The 23,023-nt window shown below is 47.9% G+C and overlaps 2 protein-coding genes across 2 annotated transcripts in view; one reads left to right on the top strand and one right to left on the bottom strand.

The window, feature by feature from the left end:
* The window catches only part of DNAJC17 (DnaJ heat shock protein family (Hsp40) member C17), a 38,147-nt gene extending 32,664 nt beyond the window's left edge, over positions 1–5,483 (bottom strand). Inside the window, exon 1 of the mRNA XM_006270347.4 lies at positions 5,376–5,483. Coding sequence (XP_006270409.1) covers positions 5,376–5,453 — 78 coding nt within the window. The 5' untranslated portion in view covers positions 5,454–5,483. The remainder of the gene's footprint in view (positions 1–5,375) is intronic.
* A 510-nt stretch (positions 5,484–5,993) lies between these two features.
* Positions 5,994–22,053, top strand: ZFYVE19 (zinc finger FYVE-type containing 19). The gene is made up of 11 exons (XM_019496577.2): positions 5,994–6,463; positions 7,211–7,332; positions 9,142–9,195; positions 9,752–9,912; positions 10,984–11,129; positions 13,511–13,625; positions 14,184–14,393; positions 14,686–14,765; positions 16,562–16,672; positions 18,481–18,644; positions 21,317–22,053. Exons 1-11 carry the CDS (start codon positions 6,410–6,412, stop codon positions 21,387–21,389), a joined length of 1,290 nt encoding a protein of 429 aa, XP_019352122.1. The 5' UTR covers positions 5,994–6,409; the 3' UTR covers positions 21,390–22,053.
* Positions 22,054–23,023: the final 970 nt, after the last annotated feature.

Genomic DNA, 23,023 nt, shown 5'->3' with positions numbered 1-23,023 from the left:
CACTGCCTGGCAGGGGTGAGCGGGGGCAGGGGGCTTTCCTCCACGCTCAGCAGCAGGTTCTGCCCAGCTTCTGCTGCAGCTCAGCCCCAAGGGGTGAGCCCGGAGCTGGCATGGGGCCCAGGCTGGAAGCAGCAGCAGGTTACGAGCTGGTGCTCAGCATGGGGAAAAGCAGCTGCTCCCTCTTCCAGTGGCCAGCACCCTGTGCTGCAGCCACTTGGAGCCCACATGGGGCTGCCTGTGCCTGCTCTCTGGTGTTGTGGAGGAAAAGCAGGACAGTCCTGCCCAGGGGAGTGGGCCCCTGATCTGTGTGCTAGATGACAGGAGGCTGCTGCTGCTGCCTTGGGCCAGCAACAGCACCAATCTTCCAGCATTGAGCACAGGCTGCGCCCAGCATCAGTCCCAGGCGGCAGCAGCAGCCTCCTGTCATCTGGCACACAGATCCGGGGTCCCACACCCGAGAAGAGTACGGCACAGTCCTGCAGCCCTCCCCTGATCCGTGTGCCAGATGACAGGAGGCTGATGCTGCCGGCTGGGATGCCAAGTAAGCCCAGCTTTGAAACTTGAAATGTTTTGAGTGCCCTTGTTTTGTTTCAAAGCTGTTTCGAAGGCTTTTGTTTCGTTTCAGTTTCATTGTTTCGAGCTTGAAATGCATCAAAACAGCTTCGAAATGAAACACCTGGCAAAATTTCACACAGCCCTACTGCTCACGTCACTTTAACAAGATTAACTTTGTTCAGCAGAAAACAGTTGGTATTTACAGTTTCCTTATTTACTTTCTATAGGAGAGTCAGCTTCCCCATTTGTTTCTATAGGTCTTTAACACAGGAAAATAAGGAAAAAGAAGAAGAAAGAAAACAAAACAAGAAAAACGCAATGGTGAAACCTCAATATTGACAATTAGACTGAAGAACGGGTATGGGATCTGATGCTACTTTAAATCTATTGCGTTGCCAAAGAATATTTAAAAGCTTAACATTTCCCTCTCAAGGGCTGTAAACAAACACCAGAAGTGAAATTCTGCCCAGGTGAAGTCAATGGAAAGTTTGCTATTAACTTTAGTGGGACAAAGATCTCATCCCATGTACTTAAGACAAGGTGACAGAGGACATAACAGCAACTACAGGGCAGACTACAATCAGCAAACAAGGAAACACTATTAAGGAACACAATCAACAATGAGTAAGAATGAGCAATGCAACACTGGCAAAACTCCAAATGCCATGCTGGTTATTAATAAAAGTATCCGAGGCCAAACAAGAAAAATTACTTCACACAATTAACAAACAACCAATACCCAACAAACAGTTTCTAAAATACAGGTAATTATTTGGGGGGGGCATGAAGAGAAGGGGGGGAAAGGAGTATGCTACAAGGCGTTAAAAACATGTAGCCCCACAAGTTATTCTGCTGTGCCTTTCATCACGTTCAACCTTTGCTCCTGCGTTTCCAAAGAGGGAAATAATACAGATTGGAAATAAGGACGCTGGTTTATCACAGATAAGGCTGCCACGCCATGCACAAACCACAACAACCCTGAGACTGCTTTAATTTACACTGAGGCTGAGACAGGTCCCCACACAACCCGGGAGCCTAGAGAAAAGCTGAGGTACCATAAAGCAGCCGGTTGCTTTCCTGATCTGGGGACAGCCATGTGTGGAATGAAGAGCTGGACCCAAACGCACCTCTAGATCCTGCCACTAGGCTGAGCAGAAGAGTAGCTATATTAGGTGCACTGTCACTTCGTATCCAGTCTGTGCTTTAGATCCAACCAGCAGCCTGAAGGCGTGAGGGGTTAACCTGTGCCAGCTGCTGTTCCCCCCATCCCTCCAGCTGGAGGTTCAGCCTCCGCCCCCTCACTCCAGCCACCCTGTTCCTGCCCTTGCCCCAAAGAGCCTCTTGCTGAGGTTTTGGCTGCACTGCTCTGCTTGCCTTTTCCTTGGTGCACTCCCCACCCCTGGCCCCACCAAGACCTCCTGGTCAACCTCCTTCTGGACCTAAGCAAGCTGGCCACATTGCTGACCAGGAGGCTCTGGTGTGGGGTGGGGACATCTTCCTGTCCCTCATCTGTTCAGGTCTCTGGGCAGTTTCACTGGGCAGCGTCGACTGGCTTCTTGGACTCATTGGAGGACCAGTGGGTGCCAGAGCCATCCCGGGGGGGGGGGGGGCAAATCAGGGTGACTGCCCTGGGCCTTGGGGGGCTCCGCAGAGCTGGGTTGGGCCAGCTTTGTGTCTGGCCTCCCCCACCCCGCTTCATCCAGGCAGGGATGGGGGCCCAGACAGGGTGCAAGGCCCAGGGCAAATCAGCCTGTGCAAACCCCACACAGGCTGATTTGCCCTGGGCCTTGCACCCTGCCATGGTTGTCTCTGGTGGGTGCTACCAGTGCGCTCTGCCCCGGTGCCCCTTGGGTGTGCTTGGTTTGAACCTGCGACCCTCACTCCCTCCCTGTTCTTCTTGGATCTATCCCAAGGAATCAACTATTTCTTTCCCATCTGCTATGTTCTCAGCAGCCCCATTTAAGGAAGGCTTCTAGCTTTACATGACCAGCCCAGACCCACACTGCCCTGAGGGTAAAACAATGGGCCGGCCAAATCTCCAGCCAGAGATTTTTTATTTATTTTAAAAAAATGTATTTTGTGTTCCAGGTCAAATTAGTCAAATCCATTCCAAATCACATCAACTGAGCAGAACTCGATCACTCCAAAAACCATATCGACTGAGCAGGCAGAACTCAATTGTTCTAAACACCATGTACGGTGCTGCAACTGATGAGCATCCTTCATCCCAGACCTCTCACCCTGGGACTTCGTATGCTCCCAAATCCATTGGCAGGCATCCTATGTGCAGGTCCAAGCCCGGGGCTCTTGGGGTGCGGATGCCCCCAGATACTACAGGTAAGCATCCTCCATCCCAGACTCTTTAGTCCGGGGCTTCAGATACTCCCTACACTAGATCTTACCCCACAAGCAGTGAAAAGGTAGGGTTGCCAACTCTGACTGAAGCTATTCCAGATTTTTTTCCCCAACATGACAATGTCATTAATAGGGGTGCACTGTTAGAGATTTTTTGGGCCGATGGCCAATTTTTAACAAGTCATATCACCCAATACCGATCCGATTGCCAATATGCAGCCAGGCAGTTATGTGGCTGGTAAGTCTGCAGTGGGGGAAAGGGCAATGGGGGAAGGGACATGGGGGGGCACAGATCGAGGCCCCCGTGGTGAGGGAGGGAGTGGGGCTGGGACAGGCACTGCTGGGCAGAGTGCGGGACGAAGCCGAGAGTGGCTGGGGGGTATGGGGTGGCTTCTGCTGCTGCGTACATCCCTTATCTGTGTGCAGCATGAGGGGCATGTGCCCCTGGATCTGCGTGTGGGGTGAGGCCAGGCTGCCACTGCAGGCTGGGGCGGTGCTGGGTGGGGCTAGGGTGCTGCTCTTCCCAGCAGGGGATGAGCCAGGCTACACTCAAGGTGGGCGGTGGTGGAGCTGGGAGGGGCTGCAGTCACCCCAAGATTTGCCATAGCCCCTGTCCCAACATCACCGCCACCCACCCCGAGTGCAAATCTGAAGGCACATTTAGAGATTGTTAGGGGCTGGAAGGGACCTTGTAGAACATTGGGTCCAGTCCCCCTGCACTAGGCAGGAAAAGACAACCAGTGGGGTCAAGTGACCCCAGCAAAGTGACTGTCCAGTCTCCTTTTGAAGATTTCCAGAATAGGTGACTGCACCACCCCTGGAGGGAGTTTATTCCAGCCTGGACACCCTGACTCTGAAGGAGTTTTTCCTGAAATTGAGCCTGAAGCAGCCTTCCAGGAGTTTGTACCCATTGCTCCTGGTCTTCCCCAGGGGTGCCCTGGTGAACAGCTGTTCACTGAGTTCTTGATGTACTCCCCTAATGCAGCAGTAAGCTGCTACCAAGTCCCCTCTCAGCCTTCTCTTTGTACGCTGAAGAGGCTCAAGTCCCTCAGCCTTTCCTCGTACGGCTTGTCTTCCAAGTCCCTGATCATACAGGTGGCTGTTCTCTGGACCATCTCAAGTTTTTCCACATCCTTGCTGAAGTGTAGTGCCCAGAACTGGACACAGCACTCCAGCTTCAGCCTTACCAGTGCAGAGTACAGTGGGAGTATCACTTAGTTTTGCATGAGATACAACAGTTAATGATTGCAAATGCGTTGTTTGCCCTGCTGGCCACTGCAGCACACTGCTGGCTCATGTTCATACAATGGTGGATCACTACTTCTAGGTCCCTTTCGGCCGTGGTGCAAGTCAAATTGTTGCCACCGAGCCTGCAAGTATGTTGGGGATTGTTTGCCCCCAGATGGAGCACCTTACACTTCTGAGTGTTGAACTTTATCTGGTTCTGATCGGCCCAACTCTCCAGCCTGTCCAGGTCTACCTGTACCTGCAACCTATCTTCTGGCATGACCACGCTCCTCCATAACTTGGTGTCATCTGCCCCACCCTGTAAGAGCCACTTGTGGCTCTGTCCTGCACTCTGCCTCGGCTGTGCAGCACCTGCCCTTGTCCCTGCCCCAGCCCCACTCCCTCCCTCACCAGAGGGCCCCGCCCCCTCCTTCACAACAGATTTACCAGCCAAACCCAACTGCTCTCCACACTGCTGGGCTGAGCTCCTGGCTGCCTGCATGCTGTGCTACAGCTGCATGCATGCACAGACATTATTGGCCACATCAGCCATAAAAAGGCAATTACCAATACTGTCAATTTTCCTCATATCGGTGTTGATCCAATATGTGATCCACATATCAGTGCACCTCTAGTCATTAATTGTACTGTTCAACCTGTTCACAGTATCAATCTCCTGGATTGCTTTCAGTAGTCACCAGGGGCTTGATGCAGATTCTGGTAGATTCCTGGGGGCCAATCCGGGAGGGTTGGCAACCCCACAGAGAAATGATTTGTCCACTGGTGCCCCAAACTCGTTGGAGGGCCAGAAGGTGCTGCCACATTGCGTGTCCTGACGGTGCCCCTTGCCACCCCTCCTGCCCCAGCCCCGCAGCTGTGCCGGGGCTAGGCCCACCGGGCGTCATGCACCAGGCAGCCCTGGCCCGGGGGACTAGAAGACCCCGGCCTGCCAACGTTCTTCTCATTTGCATGGGCCCGCCCCTCCAAGGAGATGTCGAGGATGTACGAGGAAAGTAGGGATCACGCTGGGTGCCTGTGAAGTCACGCACGAGGAGGAAGAGGGGGTACAACGCATGCGCAGTGTAACCGTGGGGCAGAAGCCGACCGGGGCAGCGCTGGGGGAGGTGTGGGGATAAAAGCGACCGCAGAGTAGGCCCCGCCCCACGCACGCCACAGTGGTCGCTGCCCCGCGCCATCCCCAGGGCCTTGGGCCCCGGCGGGGTGGGAGGGCCCCTGACCTCCTTGTCCGACGCCTTCTCCGCGACGCCCAACAGCGCGTACAGGTCCCGCTCCAACATCTCCTTATCGACCGCCATCGCCGCGGCCGCCCACTAGCCCCCCCCGCGCACTGGCTGCTGGGACTTGTAGTCTCTGTGGCCTCGACCTCGCCCGCGATTGGCGAGGTCTTAAGGAGGGCGTCGGACTACAACTCCCGCCGGGCCACGCGCGGCCATTTCGGAAGCGCTGCTTGGCGGAACTGCGGCTCCCGCCAGGCTGTGCGCGGCAGGCGCATGCCCTGGGCAATGTAGTGCTGGGGCGTTCGGCCCGCAGTCTCTGCGGGCGGTGGCCAGGGGGAGGGGACTACAACTCCCGGCAGCCCCCAAGGCTCCGTGGGCGGTGGGAGCCTTGCGTAGCCGGCGGGCGCCGAGGTACTTTGCTGTGTGATGCGGTGGCTGTAGGCGGCTTCTTGGGGGTGTTGGTCGGCTCCGTCGTGCCCCATCCCGACTTGGCTGTTGGAGCGGGGCTGGCGCTGCCCAGGTGCCGTTGGGTCCGGACCTCGCGGGGTGTAATTACCTGTGGGCAGGGCTTGGGGCGGGGGCGGGGCTGGAGGGGCGCGGCTGCAGCCGGGCTTCAAGGGGCACGTGTGGTTGCAGCTGCGCCGCCCGGGGCAGGGTGCTCGAGTGTTGAGCTCTCCTCACTGGGTTGCGAGTAGCAGTGATAGTATTAGCGTTAGTAATAGCATTAGTAATAGTAAAAGACCTAATAGCAATAGTCGTCACCTGAGGGAGCAAAGCCTAGTGCTGCTAATAAGGAGTAGTCACTAGCTGTAGCCCCTTGCTCGCAGGCTGGAGCAGGCTAGTTAGTGGGGGGCTGGCACTCTCCTCTTCCCTTTCTCTCTACTGAAGGAGTCTGGAGCCAGTTTGCACTGCCAGTGCTGTGCAGCCTGGGCTGCTCCAGAGACCATCACCAGCCCTGCATGGCTCTTCTGGACCAAGACGGGACCTCCCTGTGATAAAGTGTTCCTGTGGGTGCAATTGCCTGCCTCCCTGCCATGGAGAACAGGTGCTATGGCTGCACATCCAAGTTCACTCTTTTCAAGAAAGAGGCAAGTCTGCCTTACACGGGGGATAAAAGGTCAGGGTGGCACCCCAGGAGGTCAGGTAGCCAGGCAGGCAGCAGTGCTTGATTGGTGCCGCATGGAGCACCAGCCCTGTGAGGGTCTGAGTGCAGAGTGCCAACCACACTTCCCATTTGCTGCCTTCCAGACCTAAGCTTGACCCTGCCGTGTGTGTTCATTTGGAAACACGTGTTCCCCGTGCCCTATCATGGCTCTCTGGTTGAGGGGAGTGGCTTTCAGGGGCATTTTGGTGGGAGGGGGTTTAAATACTGATGGCACAGAAACTAATATCTTGCCAGTTAAAGTGGTAGGGATTCCTGTAACAAAAAAGGCTTGTGACTTGCATCACCCACTCTTCTGCACGTGCTTCAGAGGAGAGAATGACTCTTCTCTGCGCACTGTCTCATGAGAGAGAATGATATTCCCGATTCTAGCTGTTAAGCTTTTTACGTCCTGAAGGTTGATGGCTGATAATTGTTATATTGTGTATGTAGGTGCACTAGCTAGGATAAACCATTTCTACTTGGAGAAATATTTAATTAATAAAAAACAAACAAACCTTAGAACTCCCTGAATAGCTCTGAAGTACTTGATACCGAAGCTGCATCTCCCTGGTCCCTGTTCAGAGAGACTCAGCGTTCATCTAGAGTTGTTGCAGGCAGGTGCTTTCACCTTCATACACTTATACACTTAATACACTTTCAGTACTCTGCCTTTCTTTTTCTTTCTCCTCAGTGTGGATGTAAGAACTGTGGGCGGGCATTTTGCTCAGGATGTCTTGGATTCAGTGCCATTGTTCCTCGGTGTGGGAGTACTCAGCAGAAGGTGTGCAAGCAGTGTCATGGGGTGCTAACTGGGTAAGATGTGAGACTTGGGCACTGTCTCTATATCTACTGTCTTTTCTTGTTTCAGCACTCTGTGTCACAATGCAGATTTTTGACCCACTTCCCTCTTAATAACTCCACCCTAAACTCATACTCGCATTGATCCTATCTTGGATTCCAATAGAGGATAGTTCTTCACTGACCTGCAGCTGCCTGGGTTGTCCATTCATTTATCCAGAAGACTACAGTTGTTGTAACCTTTTGCCTTTAAGGCAAAATAAACATGTTCTAAAATTCTACCCTTCCTGTTTCACTGAGTTATGATCTGTAATCTGATTCCCAAGTTTTGCATACTGTTGGGTTGCTTTCCTTTTTAAAGGAGAAAATATTCCTGGCCTCCAAGCTTGGAAAGCCCCAGAGCCCAGACTTTACAACCAGCCAGACTACCCAGAAGAGATGTCAGCCTTCCACAGACAGCGACCCTTACTCTCATTTGTTTAATATCTCAGAACAGGAACAATAGAACAGGCTGGAAAGGCTAAGAAGACCCAGTGGAAAAATGTTTTTGCTTTCCTTGTTCACTAGAGTAGACAAATGGTACATTTATGTCCTGATCTTGCAAACTGCTCTTTGTCACTGAGAGCTCCATCAGGCAAACAGTTCTGTCCCAAACAACACCTTGCAAAATCTGAGCTTTGAAGTGTAACCTCTTTGTGGTGGGGCCCAGGCCTTCGTTCTTATCTCTACAGTGCCTTGCTCAATGTAGAGCTTATCCTTATTGGGGTCTCTGGGAACAACTGTTGTGAAGTTGATGTAATATCTTCCATAAATATCAGGAAAGGTTGCAATGTAAATCACGTGTTAATCACCTTGACTTTAAGCATATTTGTAGTAGATAATATCCAACTATTGTCTACTACGAATTATAATTTGTAGTAATATTGTAATAATTACAATATTATAATTTGTATTGCATAACTATTTCTGCAATATGTAGTTACATAAAACCCTTTAGACCTTGCATCTTATATAATTATGTATTTGGAGCCAGTTAAGTTGCATCTTTTCCCCTAGGCTGTTCATTGATGGTGACCTAGGAAAGTTTAGAACCTTAACTTGTTTCCTCCTGTTTTCTGCCTTTGGAGATGCAAACTGTAAGATAGAGGGGGTGTTTCAGATCCTTTCTGTTGGGGGTTGTCAAGGGTGGGGAGGGGGATGCATACCCTGAGGGGGTACTTGGGAAGACCCCAGAGGGTATACAGCAGCAGCATGGAGAAGCGGTAGGTGGGGCCACCAGCACATTGTGGTGTTACATACCACATGCCGCTGGTGCTTTTGTTTTTGCCGGTGTTGCGCACTGCTGGTACTTCCAGTTTTGCTGCTGCACACTATGTGGCCCAACGCACCCCCCATCCCCTTCCTGGATCGGCCAATGCGGGACTCCCTGTTTCTCCACTGGCTGCCGGGGGTACACCGACCAAAAAAAAAGGTTGAAAACCACTGCTTTATATTGTAACATTGATAGCCATTTTAAACTAAGTCAGTCTCGTGCGAATACTTTTTATTCCCATCTCTACTGTAAGAAGGCTGAGTCACTGAGTCCAGTTTACCGCTGTCATATGCAACCTCCACATAATCCCTTTCAGAAACTGGGCAGATGCCATCTGGCTTGGTTTTTGAAAGGAATTATATGATGTGGCTGCTGATGAATGCAGTTGAACCATGCATTCTGTTCCCATAGGTTTGAACAAGAGAGGGTATGTGATGGAAGCATGTAGTTCAGACATGTGCCTCTGTGCTGTGCTTCACATTTGGGACTTTTTATTTTTTTTTTTTCCCCAGAGGGGCATCTCAAAGCAGCACAGCAAGATGGTCCCCACCAGAGAACTACAAAAAGTGAGTTCTGCTCATTTGGTTATTTCATTGCATTTCCTCTTGGTCCTCGTCTTTTCTACTGAAATTGGCAGAAGGCAGGGTCTTGGATATGGACTGCTTGGGACTGGATTGAGACCAGCAGCTGTTGTGCAAGGCTGGTAAAACAGTTTTTTAGATACTAATGACTTCTGGCTGTTACAGCCTGTAGCTGGATTCAACTTTAAGTTTATAAACCAGCTGAATCAGAGATGCATAAAGTGCACCTCTACCTTGCCTTCTGCCTGGATTTCACCTGTGCTACAAAAGCATAAATTTCTACATTTCACTGCCAACTCTGCCATTCACTTTTTGACCACTTTATGTTGCTGCTGTTCAATAATCTTTTTTTCCCCCTAGTGCCCCAGATTTAAATCTAGCCTGTTGAAGTCAGGAGCAGGAATATAAAAGCATTTGACCTGTTCTCTTCTATAGCGTCTTTTTCCCAAATAACGTTTGTTACAGGGGGGCTCACAGAAGATCTTTTCAGAATTCATCTTCTGAGTTCCAAGCTCTGCTGCTTTTTCCCTCCTTGTCCCAGGCGTGTAGCAGCTCTTGAAGCAAAGCAGAACCAGCCCAAGAGGCAGCCAAAGGGACCCACAAAACTCCAAGGCCTAGCAGATCCCAAATATCAGGGGCTGTCAAAAGAGGACAGAGCTATTGCTGAGAGACTGGAGAGGCTCAAGGAGGACACAAAGCCCAGTGAGTGTCACAGGACTGTGGAGACTCTCAGTGGGGAAGCAGTGGTTTCATTGCAGCTTGTGAGATGCATCATCCACTGCTGCTATTCTGCAATTACAACTACCAGTGTATTGGTAATCTAGTCTGTGTACCTGGAAATTGGTAGGAGAAAGCTGTCCATGGAAGCCAGGCCCTGCCTGTGCTACCACAGCATGTGGCATTACCTTTTGGTTACCTGGTTTAATATCCTTGGCTTAGCTGTCTTGGACTCCTGAGTTTTCACTGACTTGCTCAGTGCAGTTCTTACCTAAGTATCACACACAGTAAAATAATTTGCTTGTTTATATTTGTCTTGGGGCCATTCTTGTGCATGATAGCAACAGGAACAAGGCAAAGCAGGGGCCAGCACACTGCTGTGACTGTGTGGCCATAGTGTTATACTGAAAGTTACACATGGGAGCAGTTTGTCTGGGCTGCACCAGGGCTCCAGGGGATCGCATTCTGGTCAATCCTGCCTCTCAGGAACTGGAGAGAGAGCTGATTTCCGCACATGGTCCCAGGGAGGGTCTGAAACCAGTCTCTTGTAGGTGTAATAGGGGCAAGAACCTTAACTGGTTTTAAGATGGAGCTTGATTTGTCTTTGACTGGGGTTATATGAGTGGTGTCTGTAGTGTCAGGGGACTGGGGTCAGTGACCCAGGAGATCCCTTCCAGTCCTGTGTTCTTACAGTGCATAGACAGCAGCACACTTTGCCTCTGAAACATGAGGGTGCTGCATTCATTTCACTTTCTCCCTTGTAGGTATATTGGTCCTGTGAGCTCTTATGAAGTTGCTAATCCTCCAGCTACCTTCACCTTCTGGGTTGAGGTATATGTAGGAGGGGGCAGGTATTCAGCAGAAAGCAGTAGATTGTACTTTGATGCCAATATTCTATACACCCGTAACCTCTCCGGGTGTAATTAATAGGATGAGAGAAACTTTGCTTGGATGTCTGGATCCCTTATTCTAAGGAAATATAAAATGCAAGGGATTTGGGTGAGATGAACCCATTTGCCTTCAGTAAAAGAAAAACATCTTGGTCTGAATTTTTAGAGTCCATCCCATCTCAGGCTGAGATAGAATCTAGGCTTGCAGCATTGAAGCATGACCCCTGCAAACCTGTTCCATCTACACAGGAGATGGAGGACCGCCTGGCTGCCCTACAGGGGAGAGTCCCACCCTCCAAGTCTCCAAGACAGGTAAGATCTCCTAGTCCCCTTGTCAGTTATTTCCAGTTCATCTTCCTGACCTCACACGCTAATTGTGGTGTCCCAAGAGATTTCAGAGGAATGTCAGCCCTTCTTCCTGCTTTATTTGTATGCGTCTGCCATACCACCTCCAAAATATATAAGTTGCTCCCTGCTTATGGTATTGCTGTTGTACCTCATTGAAGTGAGGGCACCTAGTCCTTTTCAGGCTGAAGTTGGAGGTACAGGAGCACTTGTGGTGCTACCAAACAAATGGTAGCTAGTTTAAGTGGCTAGAAGTGGCTGAAAAGGAAGCAGCCCCATGTCTGAGTTACAGATAAGACTCCAATTGTAAAGTGCAAGTTGCTTTGTCTGTGAGAATTATTGGCTTGAGAGAGAGAGAGCCTTGTTTGGACAGCAGAGGCCAGCATCAGGAGTCCAGGATTCTATTCCCACTTCAGTGGTTGATCCACTTTGATGTGGAATAAGGTGAAGGAATGTGGCCTGAATTTTTGGAGGTGCTGAGAAGTCCTACTGCCTCCAACAGGCATTAGGCAATATGGGTGCTCCATGCCTCCAACTATCCAGCCACTAGCCACTCTTAGTTTTCCCATCTATAAAAAGGATAATGTTATTTGACTACCTCAAATAGGTGATGCAGTTTTTACAGGTGCTTTTAAATAGTAAATATTGCTGTAATAGTATGTAGTGTTGTTATCATTAATAAATGTCTGAAGTGATGAAGTAAATGGCAGCCTAAAGAAGACAGTAAGACAGGAAGAGGTTTGCTTCTGATGGGTCTTGAATATAAGGCTATGCCCTACTTAATTGCATTCCACATACTCCCCTTTCCCCAAAATCAGCCTTCCAAAATGAGGGTGTGTGTCTTAAGCAGAAGGATTACTTTTTCTTTTCTGGAATAGAAGCACAGAGACACTGCTCTCAAATGGCTGCTGCTTTTCTGTAGCTCAGCAAGCAGAAAGATCAGTGTCCAGTGTGTTAACCCTCTCAGCCCCTAAGGAATTTGCAACAGCTATTGACTAAGTGCACTGTAGCTTGTGCCTCAAGGAGCAATTGAGCTGGCTTGTGGCCAGTGAGGTGCTACTTGGTGAGGTTTGTAGCATGAAAACAACACTTTATTATTTAGGGAGACTTGCATAAAGAACTATTTAATATAAAGAAGCAAGTTTGCTTCTGCTCTTGCAACAGTTTGGGGCCTAGTGTTGCTGCTCTCCTGCCACACAAGGAAGTTCTTAGTGTCTCACTCAGACTGTTTCCTAGGATGCCACACTTCCTGGACACACTCTTACCAGGAGGTCTTGTCCCATGTCTCACAGTTGACCACAACTCTGGAAAGTCTTTTTTCCTATGTTCTGCCTTCCAAAAACAAGATATGTGTCTTACTGTATGGCATGTGCCCCTAAATATCAGAAGCTTACCTGTCCAAAGAAAAAGATTTTTATGACATTGATCATTGATCAATAACTGTCAAACAGGGCTTCCATGAGATGTTAGAAAGACAGGACATGACAGTACTCAAATATTGGAGAAAACCACTGTATCCGATGGGGGTTAAAACCACCTTAAGGAGACACTTTTGTGTGGCATTTTGCCAAAAACATGGGTTTTCTGCATGAGTTAATAAAGTAAGCCAATTACAGAGCTGAAGTTGAATTGAAATATTTCCATTACTTTTTTTAAAAAGGTAATGTTTTACCTATTTAAGAACTTTTGAAGTGAAACCAAGCAGAAATTTTAGTGACCCTGGCTTGGGATGCATTTAAAACTTTAATTGGAAGCTGGGAGAAAGGCATACTAGACTATTAATAATGTAAAATTTTATGTAAAAAATAAATGTGTTCAGTTAAAAGAAAAAGCATCAGCTTTATTTTTTACTTGACACATTCCTTTTAATGGTCCATATAAAAACAGTACAGCATGTTTTATATAGTTGTAAAACTTAAGTAGGCTTTGTCCCAGAGTGTTTGTTTGTAATTGGGAACCTAGCATTAGCATCAAATCCCAACAGCCTCTGTGGGGACTTCTGCCTGGTTGCTGAGCAGTTCTGGAAACTGGGTAATTTTATTTAGTTGCTTAAATGTGTGTACGCCATGATATGAGTTGGTATTAGACCTGGGATGAGATCTCAGCAGTTTCTGACTCTCCTTTCCATTCTGAGACTGGTCTAGTGTCTGTAGTTGGAGCTGAGGGTGTTCAGCCCCACTTGAAAACCAGATCCTGATCATCACCTGTTGCACTTCCAGCAATGGAGTCATCTGGTCCCAGTAGGAATAGGATTCAGATAACTTTTCATATTTTAAATTTACCTCCAACCATCATCCATTTAACTCTTCCATTCCTCTGTCTCCCACAATTTCCTTTGTCTTTTCCAGGTTCACCAGCCCCCAGACACCAGAACCCAGGTCCAGCAGACCAATGACCTGCTGACTCAGTTTGCTGAGGAAGTGGCTGTTGATGAGCATTGTAGTCCAGGAGTCCAGTCACAAGGTACCTCTTACTATCTGCCTCTTGCAGGTTGCATTTTCAAAGTCACTTGGTGACACCAGTTGGTGTGAGGATCAAGGCTTTAAGGCATTTTCCTTTTTCAAGGGTAATGTTGTTTGGTTAATATTTCTAATTTTGAAGGCAGCTGCTCACTATAGAAGAAAAAAATTCTACTTCCAGCCATTCAGTGCTGTGTTACACAGCCTGTGTGTTAGTGGTCAAGGTCTGGTGATACCACTCTGCCCAGCATCATGCCCGGTGTCTTTTATGAGTTAGTTAAAGCTTTCTTACTTGCCATGGTGAGTTCTTCCACAAATGGTTTCTTTTCTGTGGAACCCCACTGAGAACTGCATTGTGACTCACTTCTCTGGTCACCATTCGATCAAGGCCCTGATACAGTGTGACTTTCATTATGGAAAACGGAACTGTGCAGCAGAACCTTGGTGGTCCCTCTATTATGAAACGAGATGTGTTCTTGTAGTCTGTTCTTTTAATAGCCTAGGCTGTGCTGAGGGGAGGACTGCTACTGTAACACACATGTGTTCTCTTTCTGTTTTCCAGCTGTTAATATCCAGACCCTGAATGATCTCAATCGCAAGAGTGAGAGCGATATCTCCATTACAGATCTGGACCCAAAACTACTAGAGGAGGAGAAAAATAAACTTCTGGCAGAGGCTGCTGCTGAGCTAAGGGAGGAGAACACTAGACAAGACAAGATTCTAGAAGTTGCAAAGAGATTGGCAGTACTCAGAGGCCAGGACCCTGAGAGAAGTGAGTAACAGGGAAGAACACAGTGCTGGAAGAGAGCAGACCTGAGTTAGCACAGTGGTTGAGTTACATTCTCTTCCCATAAGACAAAGCAATATCCCTTCCAAATAAACCCCTCAATCATTCTGTATCCTCCTTACAGTGTGTTCTTTGCTCTCGGCTTTGCCAGAGCCAGTACTGGGCTACAGTATGGAACACTCCTCAAATTCAACTTGCCACTCAGAATGGTGTGAGAGCTGGGAAGAGATGCTGTCCCAACTCAGTATAGTTTCATAACTTTCCATACCTCTTGCAGTTACTCTGGATGACTATAAACTCCCAGACAGCGATGAGGAGATGGATGAGGACCAGGCCATTCAGAGAGTCCTGAAGCAGGTTAGAAGTTGATACTAGGACTTCACTTGCTTTCTTTTTTAATTAAATCCAAGTAATTTTGTTAGCGGTTCAGCAGGCACAAAGAACATCCTCTGTCTTTTTTTATGTGTTTCACTTGAACTAACTCTTGATTTCAATAGATAATAAAACATTTCTATGACCCAGTCACCTAAGTCTAGCAGCCCTGGCTTCTCTGTCCCTGTGTGCATCTTTCTCTCCAGCTGACTTGCCACTATCATGGTGACTTCATAGAATCATAGAAGTAGGGTCGGAAGGGACCTTGTAGATCTTCGAGTCTGACCCCCTGCCTGGGCAGGAGGAAAACTGGGCTTAAATGACCCCAGCCAGGTAGGCATCAAGCCGCTTCTTAAAGACCCCCAGGGTAGGAGCCAGTACCACTTCCCTTGGAAGTTGGTTCCAGATCCTAGCTGCCCTAACTGTGAAGTAGTTCTTACGGATGTCTAATCTAAACCTACTCTCCAACAACTTGGCCGTTATTCCTTGTTATCCTGAGGGGCGCTAGGGGAAACAAGGTCTCCCCCAAACCCTTCTGGTCCCCCCTAGTGAGTTTATAGATGGTCACCAGGTCCCCCCTCAGCCTTCTCTTGTGAAGGCCGAACAGGTTCAGGTCTCGTAGCCTCTCATTGTAGGGTCTGCCCTGCTGTCCCCGGATCATGTGGGTGGCTGTCCTCTGGACCCACTCAATGTTGTCCACATCCCTCTTGAAGTGGGGTGCCCAGAACTGGACACAGTACTCCAGCTGTGGCCTGACCAGTGTCACGTAGAAGGGGAGGATCACCTCCTTGGACCTACTTGAGATGCACCTGTGGATACATGATAAGGTCTGGTTAGCCCTGCCGACCGTGACCTCGGATTGTCGGCCCATGTTCATCTTGGAGTCAATGACTCCAAGATCCCTTTCTGCCTCTGTGCTCTCAAGAAGGGAGTTTCCCATCTTATAAGCGTGCTGCCGGTTACTACTGCCCAAGTGCAGCACCCTGCACTTGTCAGTATTGAAACGCATCCTGTTTTTCTTAGCCCACCCCTGCAACCTATCCAGGTCTTGCTGCAGTCTTTCCCTCCCTACTAGCATGCCCACCTCGCCCCAAATTTTGGTATCATCAGCAAATTTGTACAGGTTGTTTTTCACCCCGTCGTCCAAATTGCTGATAAAGAAATTGAACAGTGCAGGCCCAATGACCGAGCCCTGGGGGACTCCGCTGCCCACTTTCCCCCAGGTTGAATATGACCTGTCCACCACCACCCTCTGAGTACAACCCTTCAGCCAATTTGCAATCCATCTGACTGTGTAGGCATCGATGCCACAGTCGCCTAGTTTTTTAATGAGGATGGGGTGGTCAACAGTGTCAAAGGCCTTGCTGAAGTCCAGAAAGACTACATTCACGGCGACACCTGCATCCAATGCTTTTGTCCTTCCTAGGTAATTAAATGACTTCCAGTTTAAATTCTCCATCCCCCTTGCCTAGTGTATCTTTAGAATTTGCAGCAGAATGTAAGGCCCAGCCAGTCACAGGCTACACATGACTTTGGAAGTCTCTTGTGCTTATGTCCTGTCACTCTCATGTTCTCTCCCTCTCCTAACTCCTTTCCCCCACTCGGTTGTTGCTTGTTTTATATCCATGCCCCCTCGAACAGGAGAGCATGCAGTATAGTTCTCTTTGTAGAGGCAGGTTCTGTTCCTATCAGATTTCTGGCTCTAGTGATAGTTTGGAAGTTTAGGCTGGGGGTAGGGGGAGAGTTGAAACAAGACACTTTTTTGTCTTGCTTGTTACCAGCTCACAGAGGAAGCAGCTCTGGATGAAGCAAGTGGTTTCAACATCCCTCCAGATCAAACCACCCAGCCTGGAGTCTCACAGCAGAACCTACCCAAGAAAGCAAAGCAGAAGGTGAGTCAGTCAAGCCCTCTTCAAGTGACTTTTTAGCTTCCTGACACAACACGTTTCTCTGTAACACAAACATCCACCATATCTTGAGGGTATTGTAGCACAGTATTTATTGTGCTTTGGGCTCCTAAAACCATAATATGGGGAGGGGCTCATCTTGGATTTGAGTATGAGGTGGAGGGGGGGGGGGTATGATGGGCAGCTGCTGCAGCTCCAGCTCTGGCCCTGACTGGGGTTGGAATCAGAGCTGCAGCTGCTGCTATTTCCATTCCCACCCCCTGGCAGCTGGATAAGGTCTAGAGACTGCATCAGTAAGCAAGTTCATGCGCTCACTTACATCCAATGAAGGGAATTAGTAATGGGATGCCAAGTAGTCAGGGCTGATTTACATCTTATTACTTAGAGGCACACATGCTCTCTAAAGTAACTTGTAAGCATTAAATTAATCTGTAATATGTGTCACTGAGATGCATGTTTCAAATCCAAGAATATCTTTAATTATCAGTGTTATCAAAATGTCAGCAAGTGTGTTAGACTTCAAAACCTACCACTTTATCATCATTTTGTTAGGGATCTGTTCTTACAATGTGTGAAGAATATTTTCATGCTTTTCCCCAAATATGCACTTGGAAAGGTTAGTTTTTATCTGTGGCTATTACCATAAGGACAGTATAAATGAGAGGAGTTAGATAGCCTTGTGAGTAAGGCATTAGTCTTTGACACATCTTGAGTTCAGCTTCTGGCTTAGCCACAGGCCTTTTGTGTAATCTTTTGCAAGTGACTAAGACCTCTTCTTCAGTTTCCAGTATAAAATGGGGATAGTGTTACTACCTTAGACACACCAGGTGTGGAAGTAGAGCAATGTAGATCATCAGCCATTCTTATCAGAGGATGTCTTTTTCTGTGAGTTGGTACAGTGCCTGACACACAGAGTAGATGCTGCTGTTGACATTGGACAGACGGGAATGGTTACCTACCTGTCAAGAAGGATGAATGTACAACTAAGTATGAGTGCATGAATTTAGTCTTTATTGGAAAAAATAGATTATAATCTATATGCAAACCAGCCCTTTGACTCCTGGCTAGTTCACCGGGCAGAACTTGATACAGCAAAAGTTGGATGCTTTGGAGGGTACAGTGACATTGAACTAATGTGTGAATATTTGTGGCCAGTGTATATTGGAACAGGGCTGTCTAACTGGCAGCCTGTGGCCATACCTGGCTCCTAAGGAGTTAACATGCAGCTGCAGGCTCTCCTGCCTGTCTGCTGTTCTCCCTATTACTACTGCTGTTGTGGCAGCAGAGGTTTTGAGGCTCCCCTTTCCTCCTCTGGCTTCTGCTTCCTGCCTCCACTTCTAAGGCTAGAGTAGGGCTGGGCAGCAGGAGGGTGCTGCGCACAGTAGAGGGAAAGCTGGACTGCCCATGCCATAAGAGGGGGCCACGTGCATGTGGCCAGGAGGTATGTTGTGCTGCTCACTCTGCCTGCACTGGAGAGGAATGCTAGTTTGCTTGCACCACCTGCATAGTGGGTGGGAGACCCCAGAGGGCTATAGCCCATGCAGCCCAGTGGCTCACAGGGTGTGCATGCATTTCCCCCCCCCCCCCCCCCCCCAAGTTGGACAGCCCTGTATCTTGTGCAAGTCCTTTGAGTGTCTTTTCTGGACAGAATCTCCTTCTAAAATCTCTTGCTGCCTTGCCTTCAATTTGTGTGCAAGCTGATAAGATCCATGAAGCTTGAGTTCAGTCTAATTCTTGTGCATTATCCCAGCCTGTCACCTGCTTTTGTTTAATCTGGTTTCTTCTTGTATTAGAGTCAAGCTCCAGCCAGCATAACCACTGCTAAGAAACCCAGTCTGATGGCTGAGGCAGAAGACAGTAATGAGGAGGAGTTGCCATGGTGCTGCATTTGCAATGAAGATGCCACATTACGTTGCCATGACTGTGATGATGATCTCTACTGCCAGCGATGCTTCCGGTAACTGGGCTGAGATCTTTTGGATAGAAATGTGCATTGAGATAAACCTTCGCCCTCTACAGCGAGTTTATAGTTCTTATACAAGTAACTATCTTTCGTCCATTAGCAGGAGAAATTTGAGGAACTGAATAGTTCAATAAGTTGCCAACCCTTTAATGATTTTTTTTTCCAACATTGGGCATTATTTCATTAGCTAACTTGGAACTTACAAACACCATTATCAATAGTAAAACTGGGGTCAGGGAAAGTATTCCTTCCCTGCTTTTACACTGCAAGCTAAAGTGTATCATGAGGACGTTATGTCTATCTCTGAAGCTAATTTCTGCTGGAGGCCAAATAAGTGAGATCATTGTTCAGGTCTGGCTGTTCCCATGGTTGGTTGATGATGTTGTTGGATAATAGGGCTGTGCAAAGCTCTGGGTAGTGATTTGATTCGGAAGAAATTCAGCCCGATTTGGTGGCTGAATCTCCAAATCCAGATTGAATCAGGGGACCAATTTTAAAAGGTCTGAATTGATTCGAAGCTCTCTGAATCTTCAGAAAAGATTTGGAGACCTTCAGTGTTTTGGACAGTTCCCGGTGGCTGCAGCAGGGAGCTGTAGCCGGACTCAGAGTTGGTAAGTAGGGGGCGGAGGAAAGGGGCCTGGGGGAGGGGACCATGGGGTCCCCTCCCTGCTTCCCCAGCCCCTCCACAGCTGCCCCACCTGCCCCAGCTCCTGGCCTTTACAGAAAAGCCCTAACTCACTGGGTCCTGCTGGGCGGGGGGTGATCCCTGCTGCTGCCCACTGCCCCATGCTTTGTGAGGGGTTCTGCACAAGCACCCCAACCCCGTGCCTGCTGCAGCTTCGGCCCTTTAAAAAAACAAAGCAAAACCCTGGGACTCACCACTCCTGCAGTGGCCTCAGGGCTTTGTGGGGCGCATACAGAGCCCCCCACATGGTGGGGGGCAGCAGGGATCACCACCCTGCTGGCAGGAACTGCGAGTCCCGGGCGGACATGGGGCAGCCATGAGGGGCTGGGGGGCAGGTCGGGGGGGCTCATGCAGACCCCCCCCATGCAGTGTGGGGCAGTGGGGATTGCCCCCCACCCAGCAGCACCCAGTGAGTTGGGGCTTTTTTTCCCCCCAAGTGCCACGAGTTGGGGCAGGCAGGGCAGCCATTGCTGGGCTGTGGGGGGGTGGGCCTGGCTGATTCGGAGATTCAGCAGCAGCTGAATCTCCAAATTGATTTTGGCCAAATTGATTTGGGACAGTGATTTGAATCACTGTCCCCCAAATCAGCCGAATCCAAATCCGAAGCGAATACTGGCCACTTCGCACAAGTCTAATGGATAATTCAAGTCCGACTGTTGCTGGCAGAGAGACCAGGTGAAATCAGAAACAAAGGAAATTTACAAGGATAGAACCTGTGACGTGAAACAAAGACTTTTTGGTGTTTAGTTGGGGGTGGGGGTGTCTTTCTGGAGTATTTGAAATTGGAGAGTCTCCATTTTGTTTATCAGCAATTTCCAGTTTGCAGTTAAACAATACAGTAGCTACAGTTTTAACTCTAAAAAAACCCCCCAAACTCCTGAAGTTTTTTTTTGACTTCTGGCAGTGTAACAATCTTTGGGTTGGGGAATTATTTTCCTTAAAACAGTTTTTCATCAATCTTGGCTTCTAGTTTATTTACATTATCCCTCTTTTTAAAATATCAAAGTTGCTTGATTCCCAAGGATAGTGTTGTACAGCAGCTGAAAATTAGCCTAAAATTGAAACCAGGTAGTAGCAAAAAATGTTTGTTTGTCATTTCATGGCTTGTATATAGCTCTGCAGAGAGCAATGCTTGGAGCAAAAGAATATATTAAGTAGTAAGAAACATGTTACAAGTGATGCTAGCTAAGTTTCAAGAACAATTGGCCAGACAAAAGCAGGGTATTAAGTCAGTTTGCCATGTGCTACAGACCAGGGATTGTGTCTTTGCCTAACCCTGTCTGTCTCTGTTCAACTTGCTGTTCAACAGAAGAGAAATCCACTGAGTAGGGATTCTAGCCTCTGCAGTACACAGTAGCATTGTAATGGCAGCTCTTGTTATAGGAGTCATCGCCTTCATCGTGATATTGAAAATGACCAGTGACGTGAGCATGAACCTTTCAGAAAGCAAGGAACTCTGTCATTTCTCTTGCTAGCAGTCAGAACATAGAGTGGAGGTTTCAGATTTATCTGGCAGTCTCCCCCTCCATAAATAAATTACTAGTGTGATATTAAGAAACAAAACCTCTCAGCTCTCAATCTATATACAACAAATGGCAGTTTTAGGGAGAACCCCTCTCATAGCCAAACATACTACTGGGGATTGCTTCTTGGGGTATGTTCACACTACAGACCACAGTGCAGTGTAGCAGTACCTGAGCCATCTTGGGTATCTCATGCAATATAGCCACAGTTGCATGACCCTCAGTGCAGGTTAATCTACCCTGTCTCTCAGTAAAGTGTATTAGCCTGGGCAGAGCAACAAATGAATGTAGCCAAACTGGCTCCAGTACCCAAGCAAGCTCATTGGAACTACACTGCAGGCTGCAACATAGCTATCTTTTACTTGGGTAGCCTCTGTAGTTGCTGTTGCTGAGTGGACCACTTTGTGCAATCTTATTTTTCTTAAATGCTAATGACATTTTTTGTTTCTGGCTTTCAGGGAAGGCCATAATGAGTTTGAACTGAAGGAGCACCACACATCTAGCTACCGTCCTCTTCGCAAGCACAAATGAGTCTGAGTCTTGGCCAGGAAGGAAGATGGAAATTAAAGAGGAGAATTGTCCAGATGAGAAATCCAGGAGGGTTTTCAATTGCAGTTGAAACTAGTGACCTCTTGAGCAACTAATGGGCTCTCAGTAGTTCTGGAGAAGCTTAAAGAACCATGTGATCCCATTGCCAAAACACAGCCAGGGAAATGTTGCTGGGAATGAAGTGTGTGCATAGGGTATATGAGGGTTTAACATCAAGAAATGGTTGCAAACAACAAGAACTTAAAAACAAGTGGAGTTTAGGTAATGCTAGAGCCACGGATACGGCATGCCTTTTAAGGCAGCATGAGGCTGTGTGACAAATCACGTTTTTCTTTTACTAATAACATGCATGCCTACTCAAAAGAGAAGGTAAAGCAAGTTGTATTAAGTTAGTTTTTCTTTGATTAAAATTTCCAAAGTATAATAAAAGGTATAAAAAGAGGTGAGCGTGGTGAAAGCTTTCCTGGAATTTAAAGAGTATCATTGTGCCATAATGTATATCCTCCATTTTAGTGCCAGACAGATCGCAATCAAAATGGAAGATTTTGCACTTTTTGAAATACTCTTGGGCAGGTCTGAGAGACCTTGGGGTGGCCTTGTATAATGTTGCTGTGAAGAGGGTATTAAAAATACTTGCTGTGTTCCACCTTGGGGGCTTCATTTTACTACTGAGCAATATTGTTCCTGTATCCTTCTTGTCATGTTTAAGGTAAAATCCAAATACTGGAACACATTCCAGCTTCATATAAGCAGTGATTTCCACCCCCCCGGGTGCTAGAGTACCCTAGGATGCCCTGAGATCCTTTCAACAAGTGCACACAATGTTGGCACTGTTATGTTTACAGACTTCATTCAGAAGACAAACCCAGGGACTTCAAATAGACCACAACTATGGATTTCTGTGTTCTTTTTTTTCACAACAGAAAAACTTTCCCTGATATTTTTCTGTAGTCAAAAAATGAGTGAAAATGAAGAGCTAGCATTTTCCAAGGGGGACCTCAAGTCTGTCCAGAGGTGCCTTGAGTCTAAGGTTGAGAACCAACTGATATAAGGGCTCACAAATCATATTGAAGCAGATAATTGCATGCTTGAGCTGCTAGTAGACTGACAATCCTACCCCTCCCCCACTCCAGCATGCATTCCTCTTGCAATGAACATGGGCTGAGCTCTTTTGTGGTCCCTGGAGACTGTCCTCCTGTCAGTCACATCTTGATAGCCAGAGAGACTTAAGATTATCTGCTGACCTGGCAAAAAGCCTCTAAGGAAAACAGTTCAGGCTACTCCCACTGCACTTCTTCTGTTCGTTTCAGTAGTCACAATGCTTGCCTAACTCCTTGTTAATGAGCTTTGGGATGAGCACAAAAGACACCAGATTATTATGTAAGTGGCTAACCATGTCCTGCACAGGATAAAACAGTCTGTCCCTACCCTGAGGAAGTTGCCATCTACAAAATAAAATTTAGTCCTGGGCTGTGACCATTTAAGAGGGATAGTTATTTTGGAACTATTTGATTGGAACAATTTATAGTGAGACACCATTCCTGGAGCAAGGACTTGGTTTATGTGAAATCTCTTATGGTCTTATTCTCTCTCCTTTGTTGCTCAATTATGTTTTG

This window comes from Alligator mississippiensis, chromosome 2 (assembly GCF_030867095.1).
Source record: "Alligator mississippiensis isolate rAllMis1 chromosome 2, rAllMis1, whole genome shotgun sequence".
Taxonomy (NCBI): Eukaryota; Metazoa; Chordata; order Crocodylia; family Alligatoridae; genus Alligator; species Alligator mississippiensis.
Note: the sequence above shows the minus strand (reverse complement) of the source record. Positions and strands in the feature narration are given on the sequence as shown.